Raw genomic sequence first — 11,182 nt, 5'->3', positions numbered from 1 at the left:
ATGTCTGCGGCACGTGTGGGCTGGCAATGTCGTAGGACTCATTCCCACCAGCTGTTCGAGGGTGTCCAGAAACGCAGATCTGGCCCCATATTTCATTCCGCTCACCAAAGGCTGAAAAATATTTAGCGGCCCGTCAAATAATCATGTTTTTGAATATTCTTCAAGTAGCCCCAGCACCACAAGTCAAAACTGCAAGAAACATCAGAAACAGTAAAAACTGTGACATCTAGTGGCCAATGAACGACAAGGCAGGCTTTCTCGTGCCTCAACTGACATCTGTGGAACAAAAGTAGCGATACAGGTGGCTTAAGCATAGGTTTGTCTTGCATTCCCTTCCCCATGCTTCGAAGTGAAATAAGTTTGATTTACATGTCGTCGTATCTGCATTAATTAAGCTAGTGTCCTCCGTAAACTGATGAATGGATATAGGTAATCTTAGGCTCTAAATTAACAAAAGTTAACCCCCAATGTAATTGTGTGCGATAATAGATCATTTACACATGTTAATTCCGCACATTTCTGTAGCTTGTAACTGAACTTTGCGCACGTGATGCCATTGGTTGCTAGTCACTTTTTTATCAGACTGTTTACAAGAATATATTGTCGCCAACTACTTTGCTTTAAGTGAAACAAATTTCGTTAATGGAGGTATTTATTTTTTCTTACCTACACGCGTGGCACTGGAAGTCTACTTGGATAAGTTACAGGTAGACTTTTGCCTGCTAACATACATTATTTGCTAGCTGTGAGCAGATGTATTTTTAGTTACATTTTCGGAATCCATAAACCTCAGTAAATATGTGCGCCATGCCGGTGAGAAGAAAACCTGCTAAATCATAATTCACCACCTCTACCAACCGTAGAGCAAGCCGAGCAGAAGCAGAGAGCTCACTCTTACCCTCTGTCAGCGACGCTCGCGCACCTTGGAAGCGCTAAAGAGTGATAGGCAGTCGTGCACGGTGACGTCGTGTTCAGCGCCTACAAACACACGCGCTCCCGTCTCCATTGGCCAGTCTGTAGCGTGTCGTCACCCAGGGGCTTGTTTGAGAGTGGTTTATAAAGCCTGGGCGGGTGCACTGGGGAGGGCAGATTCGGGAGCTGAGTTTGCCGAGCAGCACCAGCGGCGCCAAGAGCGCGAGCTGCTAGCAAGTGGCAGAATCAAACGGGCGCAGAGGAGAAAACGACAAACAGAAGGAACAGCAAGAAAAAAATAAATGCCTTTGGAAAAAGTTGAAATACATGCGAAAAAAGATTTTTGAGTTAACGAACATGCTGTTGCCTGCCTGAGACAAGAAGCAGCTGTGCTGGTGCTAAGCCGCTGGATTTACCAGTATTTTTTGATGGGTTTGAACCACCACATTCTGAGTAGCAGCGCTTCTTGCCTTTTGAAAGGAGCATACTGGCACTTCTCTGGAAGGACTGTGGTACAGTGAGTTACCTGCACTCCGGGGTTTCGCCCCCAAGAACTGTCTACATGCAAGGCTGCGGCTTTGGAGATCATAACTTCTGGAGGAGGGGATCTCTTCTTGGCTTTGCAACCATTCTTCAGACATGGGGTCCCCCTTGGGCACGACCACCTTTGCCAGCTCACTGGTCAATGTGAGCACCACAGGAAATGTATCCACTGCCTCGGACAAGCCCAGCGATGCCTGGATGGTGGGCATTGGCATTATCATGTCGATCATTGTGCTGGTCATCGTTTTCGGGAACGTGCTGGTCATCACGGCCATTGCACGGTTCCAGAGATTGCAGACTGTTACCAACTACTTTATCACTTCACTGGCATGCGCCGACCTGCTGATGGGGCTGGCTGTGGTGCCATTTGGTGCCATCCACATCATGCTGGACATATGGGAGTTTGGCAACTTCTGGTGCGAGTTCTGGACCTCTCTCGATATCCTCTGTGTCACAGCCAGCATCGAGACCCTGTGCGTCATCGCTGTGGACAGGTACTTTGCCATCACCTCCCCGTTCAGGTACCAGAGCTTGCTGACCAAATGCAAGGCAAGGATCGTCATACTCATGGTCTGGGTGGTCGCGGCTCTGACCTCCTTCTTGCCAATACACATGCACTGGTACAGGACTACAGAGGAGGAGGACTTGCGCTGTTATGAGGAGGCAACCTGCTGTGGCTTTTTCACCAACCAGGCCTATGCGATCACCTCCTCCATCATCTCTTTTTACCTGCCCCTGGTGGTCATGGTCTTTGTGTACTCCAGGGTTTTTCAGGAGGCCAAGAAGCAGCTTCGAAAGATTGACAAGTGTGAGGGCAGGTTCCATGCTCAGAATAACAACCAACATGACCAGAATGGCAAATCCGGTTCTCGGAGGTCCTCTAAGTTCTGCCTGAAGGAGCATAAGGCCCTCAAGACCCTTGGCATAATCATGGGGATCTTCACCCTCTGCTGGCTGCCCTTCTTCATCGTCAACATCGTGCATGTGATTCGGAAGAACTTGGTGCCTGTCCATATCTACACCTTCCTGAACTGGTTGGGCTACGTCAACTCGGCCTTCAACCCCTTCATCTACGGTCGCAGCCCAGACTTCCGGTACGCCTTCAAGGAGCTTCTGTGCATGCAGCGCTCTGCCTCCAAATTACACACCAATGGCTACTTCCAGAGCAATGGCCACAGTGGCTGTAACGAAGAGCAGGATGGCTACCAGCCGGCCAAGGAGAAGTCCTGTGAGGTGGTCTTCGAGGAGGCTGGCACCGCCAGTGAGGCCTTGCTAAACTCAGCAAAGGGCCTTCCCAATGGATGTACAGGGGAGTCGAAGCACGGCTCCCACCATCATCATGTGCACCCAGAGGAATCCCCTTTGTAGGACCTATAGACAGTAGATACTCTACCCTGAGTATCGAAAAGTGAACTCAATGTAAGATAACTATACAGTATCTATATATATTGCACATGGGCTGTGCCCAGAATTTTCAGGATGTACAGTGTTCTTCAAAGTGTTTTTTCTTGTTGTTTATCTGTGCATTGGAGTTTCAGTTCCTCTTACAGAGGGGTTGTTGAAATGGCCACTCAGCAAAAGAGTTGCAGCTTTTTTGTTGCTGTCGTTTTCCTGTTTTTATACCTATAAAATCTACCTCAGTGATCTGCTAATTTATAACACGAGTACTCGTTTTGTTTTCTGCATTGTCACTTTATGCAGTCCACCCAGCGGCTGCTTGCATTGCACCAGTGTCACTTTCAATGGCTTGGAGGAACTGAAATGTGTTTTTGTGGGTGGACATCCTACAAGCGGTGCACATGTTAGCTGAGTGGCTGGTTGGCAGCTGACTACACACAATGTACGATGTGCAGTCTGACAGTTCTGCTTGGGTGGACTTGGAATTGCAGGAACTGTTGTTTTATAGGACAAGAGTGGGGAAGGGGAGTGCAATACAATTTATTTTAATATAATGTTCCAAATGTGGTAAGTTGCAGCAATCAGGTGTTACACTGGTCAGCCATTAAGTACCTCACAGCATCGGTTAGTCCACTAAATTACAAGATGTGTCTGCAAGACAATCCTTTGAATTTTCTAAAGAAAACCATGAGCTGTTTTCGTGCCTTGGGCCATTTGTCTGATTTTGAAGACAGCAGCGTACTTTACATTTTTGAGGACTCCGGAGCTATATTTTGGTTATTGACACCGACTTTTCCGTGCCAAACAGAGCCCAGTTGTAAATGTTGCGGTTATGGCAGGGCAGTCTGTAGAAGGACTGAGTTAGTGCACTTCAGAAGAGTATGAGGTAGACGGGGACAACTCTTGCATGTGTTTACCTCTCAATAAACAATAAACATTTTGTTCAGAAATGCGTGTCTAGTGACAAGTGTTGCTGAATCACTGCGGGGTTTGCGGATTCTTTGAGTACGTTCACATATGTAATTGCGACAACGCAGGTGTATAAATAGAGTAAGCGCAGCATTCCTGTAGAAACAAGGTTAACAGGACACGAGACCAAGCAAAGCGATGGGGTTACCTAGAGTTCACCGCCCCTGAGGCACTAAAGTCCAAAAATCACTGTCCTTGGTCACTCATTTGTGTAATGAGTGTCCAAGTACCCCCTTCCCCGCCTCTCAGCTCCTGGAGCGGCCATTTTATGTTGTGTTGTTAACCTCTTTGTAAATAGTTTTCAGCCTTGCACGCCAATGACCCCTTCTACACAAAGAAGGGCATTGTGAATTTGATCCTGAAAATGCTTAGTGGGGGTGCGGGCTTATGAATAACTGCGGGATATTAGAGGTGTCGGAGAGGGGTCTCGTGCCCTCCCAGTTGTGCCCCACTTTCCGAAAGGCTAGCACCAAATTGCATTAATGTGAGAAACAGGGGCAGTGGTGCAGTGAGCCCTTAGAGCATGTAAATGCTCGCCCGAAGTTAGCCTCATAACTAACTCTTGGACACTGGGTGCGCGTGAAATGGGACTTGCACGTCCTAATTGCACCTGTCTATAGGACACTTAGAAGTTGTACTGGTGCGAGAAACACGGATTATTGTCAGTGGCGCAGCAGGATGAGAAACAGATGTGGGCAACTACCAGAATCGCCCACTTTGAAACTGTGGAACCGGGTTCAAACCGAAAGTGACGTCGGTCCAACATCTTGTGATTCTGACCAAATCACTTAATCTCCCGTGCAAAAAAAATAATAAAAAAAATGAATCTAAATTCGTGCAATGTAATCTGGTGGTCAATGACCTTGGGCAAAGTTCGCGCTACATAAAACAGCAAGAAAACGGTGTTGTGAGACCAAATTTGATCATAGAAAAAAATCAAGCTTACCCCCGCCCCCTTCTTGTCACAGCTAGTTAGACATAAATACGATGTAGTGGGGTCGTTATTCCTGGCGCTGCTGCGCCGGTTGCACTGTTGGTATGCTCGCTTTTTGTATCTGTCACTTTACATGTTTGCAACTGATTTATACATCTGCCGCGCAGCCAATGTACTCCCAGCTGGCATGCATTTAACAAAAGTGTCTGCGTCCGTTTTGGGGCGAAACCCCTTCGACTGAGGTCTGCGGGGACTATGTGTGGCAGTTTTGTTAAAATCTACACCCGGAGGGGGTCGGAATGAAAGTGTACACGTAACGTTGTACTCCGCCCTATGGAAGAACTCGCAGGCATTAATGAACACTTATTTTTGTGATCTCGGACATTAACTCGGAGAAGCACTTGTTTCGTAGCGCGTGAAAGCTCAATCAAATATTTAGGGCTCAGTGAAAAAAAGAGAGCGTCGAAGTTATTATCTTCCACGGGTCCACAGCTTCCCGACAGCTGTCCAAACACAGAGCCGTGGACAGCTCGGAGGGACGTGGGGTAGGATTTGAGAGAATGTGATTGAAGCGAGCTGTCGGACAACGGATCCCTGCACAACCGTCTTCCTGACCAGCTCGGTCAGTGTTTTTGCCGCGGATATCCCCGAAAACATGGCACTTTTTATAGAGCGTGTTTTGGCACTGTGTCGCTTCACAGAACCGTGCCTATCAGGTGCAGCCGTGGGTCAAATGAAAGGATCTCGATAACACTCACCGCGGAAGGATGACCGGGTGTCACCCCTGCATGGATTCAGGACAGTACGAGCTTAACTCACTGAGCTAGCTGAGTAATTTACAACCGACACAACAACTCCTCCTGAAATGGCTGTACAACCTTGAGAGTGAGGGCAAACATGTTCAGCGCCTTCTGAGGCGTAACAATTGCGTGTCAAATTTGGAAACGCCTAGAAACTGGCCGAAAACCAGCGTTTCCTTCTGCGCCCGGCGGGTAAGCGGTTGTGATGCTGTCGGTGCCACTGACTGTCAGGTGGTAAGAGGATGGGCTGAGACCAGTCAGCAGGTGGCAGAGCTGGGGTGGAGTTCTGACGTGACTCAGTCAGGTGCGGTCGGGCATTGAGGGCGACACAGATTTCCGTTGGCGGGAAACCAGCGATCGGGTTAGTTACTGCACGTGCGTCCAGCGTTTCTGTGCAGCCAATTCTGTAACTATTTCTGAGACCATCTTAGGGTCTTGCGTTTTGCCCAGAAAACAAGATCCAGGCAATCATCATTTAGAGTAGAGCTCATGGAGATGACTCAGTGGCTGGAGCAAATCCTGCAAATATCTACTGGAACCTGTTGGTTTAAAGTCTGACGCGTAAGTCTACCTTCGAACCATGTGAGGTAAACACAGTTAGTGCAAATGGGCCGGTTAAAAATGGCTGTTCTCGTTACAAGGCTGGCGAGCATTCCTTGGATGTCGAGATCCTCGCGCAGGTATGACAGCCCCTCTAAAGAAGTAATCCTTGGCTAAGGATGTTGGTTCTAAGAGAGATGGTACGTTGTTAGGGTTACCAGATGTGTACTGCTACCCAGAAGCCCCAGTAAGGATGACATGGGCCCTGGGGCAGACAAGGAAAATGCCCCTTTGACTGTTGTTGGGGTAGTAAACTACCATTATCAGGGTTTAAAGGACCCAGCAGGGTTCTTGGCCCCAATGCCACTGCACCTGCTGCACTAATGGCACATAGTACCTTGCTGCCACAAATGATTGCCCCTCCCATTCCTGGGTTTTCTTTTCACAAATTGTGAATTTCATGTGTGTTACAAGTGAAGCAAGCCAAGGCTATAAGTACCAACATTTTCTTAGCTGCAACATAAATGCCCTTGAACCTGATTATTTTACTTTTTTTGTTGCTTTTTTGTAGTTGTTGTAAAATCTATTGACCGCCAAAGAGTAGCTTTGGGTCACTCAGGGGTGTGGGTACAATTTATGTCCATATCTAGTCCCATATTTACCATTGACACAGTATGGGAAAAACCCTTGATACACACCCAGGTAGAATCATGTTTTTTGGAACATTAATGATAACCAGGTAGACCAGCCTTTAAAGGACAAGCCTATCATCACGTCTGCTATCATATGTACCACAAAGATGAGAAAGCCTTGAAAGGACACAGCCCCGAAAGCTAAAGTTGGAGAGTGCGTGGTGGTCTCAGATGTGTTTTCAACCAGTGTTATGAGGACCTAGTGAGGAGGCATGGTTTGTGGTCTAGAGTGAAATGAGTATCAGACAGTGTTAACCGTAAAATGGTTGAGTTATTAAGAACTTCTGACATACTCCTGATTTGCATGTCACGATGCAAGTCCAGAACAATGCCAAAGCAGTTTTCCATGCTTGTTAAGATTTGCTGTTTTTTATGGCACACATCCACCAATATAGGGTCCCTTTTACACTTTTTGATGCAGATTGTATTTATGTATTTGATTACATATGGTCTTCTATGAATACATCGGAGTACAGAGCTTGTGCCAGAGAATATTGTGTTGGACTCTGTGTATACTCAGGGCCATCAGAATTATGTGGCAAGATAGGGCCGAATTGTGCGGTCTAATGCAGCACATTTTGAAGCAGCATTACTTCACTAGTTTCTAATTTTTACGCATGTTCATGCTGCACAGACAAAGATTTGACCTCAATAATATCAGTTTAACACCTAAATATAGTAATCGGCGACTGAAAGTTAACCTTCTCCTGCATTACACAACGACTGCCACTGCTGGCAATAGATCTGGCGACATTTTTAGTAACTTTTGATATTTTGAGCTAGAGATTTTTTTTTTAGTTAAAATCTGCAAAGTATGCAGAAGATGATGGATTATGTGGAAACTGAGTCAAATCCATAATTATACAGAGAACACTACAACTGTAGAAATCACATCATTCATGTAGCTCTAGGTATTCCTTATGTTTGTGTTTTGTTCATGCAACGTGTCACTCATGGCAGGTCACGGCAAGAACGCCTTCTGAGCCTCTGCCTAACCACTGCAAGTTGTGTAGTGTAATATGACACTCAAAATCTTGTCAAACCTCACACCACTGCGTAATGGGTCACTTTACCACATATTACTGTTTTTTTCACAAGGCAAGCATGCAGCGCTTGTGTAAGTGAACTGATATGGAATATCTTTGGCTGGCCATCAAATACAAATGTCATTCTTGTTTAAAACATGGAAGTCTGCAATATAAGTATAAAAAGCCTGTCTCTAGTTGTGTTGTGACAATCTATGTGTTTGTTACCAGAAAATAAAGTTACGTATCTGGCCCCTCCACCACCCAGAGTTTTGCCCATGTACCTCATTCCGAGCCATTTTAAAAAAAAAACTCATGGCTCAGATTTCACCTGGTGAACAACCTTTCAAAAAGCAAATATCTTACAGTGTTAGGCAGGACATCTTTGATCAGGAATACACTTCCCTAGAGGAGGGAGTACAGTGCTCATATAATTTCATGTCACAAGAGGACCACTTTTACATGATTTTCTTTTAACAAATCATTATTTTCATGTGTAAGGTTTCTATGAGTGCAAGTAAAATGCATCAATACTACAAGGCTCAAAGCACACTGGTGTGGCAAATGAAAGTTTAGGATAAGTTTTGTCTAATTGAGCATATGATGATATTTCTACCAGATTTCAAAACTAGCCTGAAAACACAGTGCACCTCGGTAGCTGAAGAAACAGAGCAGTAGTCAAAACACACTCTTACACATACAAATTCAAATCTCATTTAGGTGTTGTGTTGAGGAAAGTCCTTTTTTGCATTGCAAGCATATTTTGTAGAGAATATATCCGTCAAGTACCTAATTTTTTCCTTACATTCTGGAATATGCAGCTTTCTGTACTCCACTGAAAAAATGTACCCCTCACGTCTAAGTAGTTCATCTTATCTATTTTATCCTTGCATTCTGGGATTTGCAGTTCTCTATATTCCATAAAAAAATAATATAGCCCTCAAGCTTCCCAATACCATCTGTAAGTAGTTCATCTTGTGTATTTTATTCTTGCATTCTGAGATTTGCCGTTTTGTGGATTCCATTGACAAAACATGATTACAATTCTGAGAATGCAAAGAATGAGCCTTGACTGGATGAGCTACTCTTGGATGGATCTGAGAAACTTCAGAGCTCTTAGGTAACTCTGTTATCTAACAAAATCAATGATATATCTTGAAACCTAAACACATGTACTCTTGGAAAGGGTTAATTAAAGCATTTACGTGCTTTCTTATTGCAGGTCGTGAAAACTCACAACTGCTAAAATCACTGTCGATGGGCGAGCGTGGAGAGGGAGTGCAGGGCGAGCAGGCAGTTAAGAAATCCCATAACAAACTGGTCAATAATGCGAGCACCGCAAATTATCCCCTTTCAACCCTCCAGGCCTTGAGATGAACTAACAATCAGACAAAACAAGAAGCAGTCCGATGGACTCAAAGTCATTGTTTTCCGCCACCTTGTCGCACTACATTCTTTTAAGCTACCACTCTGATGTTTCTGACCAATGCTCCTAGTTCTGCTCAAATTAAGTTTTTTCCAGTCCAGCCATATATATTGGATTTATTTATGTAGTTAATTATTTATTATTTATCTCAAAATTAAGTTTACTACCTAGCCTTTATGGAAAAATGGGCCTTCTGCAAATGGCTGAGGTCCGGTCAACTCACCTGCTGAGATGTGACATTAAAATAAAGTAAATTCACAATGCTAGCCTTCTTTCTTGCCGTAAGACCTTAGGCTGAGTCTGGCTGTACTCCATCCTATCGACCTTTCACAAACATTGGTCGCCATGAGTCTGGCATTGCAAATTCCTACTAGTCTCTCTGAGACACTGACTTTTAGGGCGGTCTACACATTCCTTTACGGCAGTTGTCTTCAAACTGCGGTGGAGGCTGGGACCGCACGGTGGTGGGAGGACTGACTAACCCCCCTGGCCTCCCCACCCTCTCACCCACCACACTCCCCGAAAGCTCACAACCATGTCCAGAGTGGCTTAAGCACCTGAAGCTGCCCCGGCCATGTCACGAGTATCTAGTAAAATCAATGCCATTTGGCCCAGACGCATGATAAAATGTGCTTTTGAAAGGAAAAAAAAAACATTACAATGTTTTAAATGTTCAAAGTTAAATAGGTCATATGAGAAAATGCATTTCAACGTTGACCATAACATTTTCTTTTGTTTTGTTTTGGAAAATGTTTTTGTACAGTCTTCTCCTATCCTCCCTGCTGTAGTCCCTTTTCAGGTTTGACACTCTTGCTTACAAAATACATTCTTTAACTTCATATACTGTATTCATTACAAGAAAAAAAGCAACACAGAGCTAGTTTTGACCTGTCTTTTCAAGATGTCCCTTGTTGCAAACCCCGCCCCATTTCCTCTATCACTTGAAATGTTGGGCATGTTTGGATTGATTCACACAGCATACAATTATTATGAAGAGTTGTAAAACACAGTTGAATACAAATTTTGCACAAATGTCTAAAATCAAACGCCATCTATCTTCTATTCAACGTTTTATTTTGCTCTCAAATTTTAACATTTTATATGATTGTGAGAATTTATTCTCACTTTTGTCTGGTGAGCACTGACCAAATTAGTTTACGGATACGGGTGAGGGTTCAGCCTGAGAAACTTAGGACCACTGCTTAAGAAGCCAGATAACCTCTCGGCCTGCATAGTGCAAATACCAAGGGACTCCTTTACAAGTTGCATTCTGGCAGGCCATGCACGCAGACATGTACAGTACAGTCAGGAATAGCCACTGGCCCGAAATAGAAGCCTGCGAAGGTTTGCAGCACCCAGGTCTTGTGGCTAGAAAGATTTATTGTGTGAGCAAGAAAAGGGCCCAATACAGCTCTACAGGCACCCTGTGGAGTCCATAAGGACCCAGGCAATGATAGGCGTGTACACTTTCATGGGTGAACTAGCCAAATGTTAGGCAGTTGGCAGCAGGTCAATCTACATATCTTGATCTTATCCCAGTGGTAACTAACCATACTCCTGCAGAGATGCCAGTACCTACCTCTCTGTAAACAATCCTTACTCATGTCCCAGGTCACGCATCCCTGCTGAGCGCTCCATTGTTCTTTAGTTTTGTAAGTGCTCTACAAGGACCCTTACTTACTTACCTAAGTAGATAGGTGCCCTTGCCAAGGTGGGCATGGGCGGTGAATTTCCAAATCAAAGAATGAACTCCAACCTTAAATCTGTGGATTCATGTGTAAATTATGATATGGGATTAGCCAGGCCGCAAGCCATTGTGAGCAGCAGGACATAAGGTACCAGAATGCATTGGGAGGCTAGTCACAAAGCCAGCAGTGGATCAAACCTTTGCTGCAGCTGTAGTTTTGTACGAAGTGCACAGTGAAATCAAGATTTGTTCACTT

The 11,182-nt window shown here is 44.9% G+C and overlaps 1 protein-coding gene across 1 annotated transcript; it reads left to right on the top strand.

Annotated features, from left to right (window-relative positions):
• The first annotated feature begins 1,090 nt into the window (after window positions 1-1,090).
• On the top strand, window positions 1,091-3,114 carry ADRB2 (adrenoceptor beta 2). The gene has a single exon (XM_069244639.1). The coding sequence runs from the start codon at window positions 1,552-1,554 to the stop codon at window positions 2,821-2,823; it is 1,272 nt and encodes a 423-aa protein (XP_069100740.1). The 5' UTR covers window positions 1,091-1,551; the 3' UTR covers window positions 2,824-3,114.
• The last annotated feature ends 8,068 nt before the right edge of the window (window positions 3,115-11,182 follow it).

This window comes from Pleurodeles waltl, chromosome 7 (assembly GCF_031143425.1).
Source record: "Pleurodeles waltl isolate 20211129_DDA chromosome 7, aPleWal1.hap1.20221129, whole genome shotgun sequence".
Taxonomy (NCBI): Eukaryota; Metazoa; Chordata; class Amphibia; order Caudata; family Salamandridae; genus Pleurodeles; species Pleurodeles waltl.
Note: the sequence above shows the minus strand (reverse complement) of the source record. Positions and strands in the feature narration are given on the sequence as shown.

Bases quoted from the DNA above. Each gene is read 5' to 3' on its own strand.
- ADRB2 (XM_069244639.1), top strand. From the start codon at position 1,552: ATGGGGTCCCCCTTGGGCACGACCACCTTTGCCAGCTCACTGGTCAAT.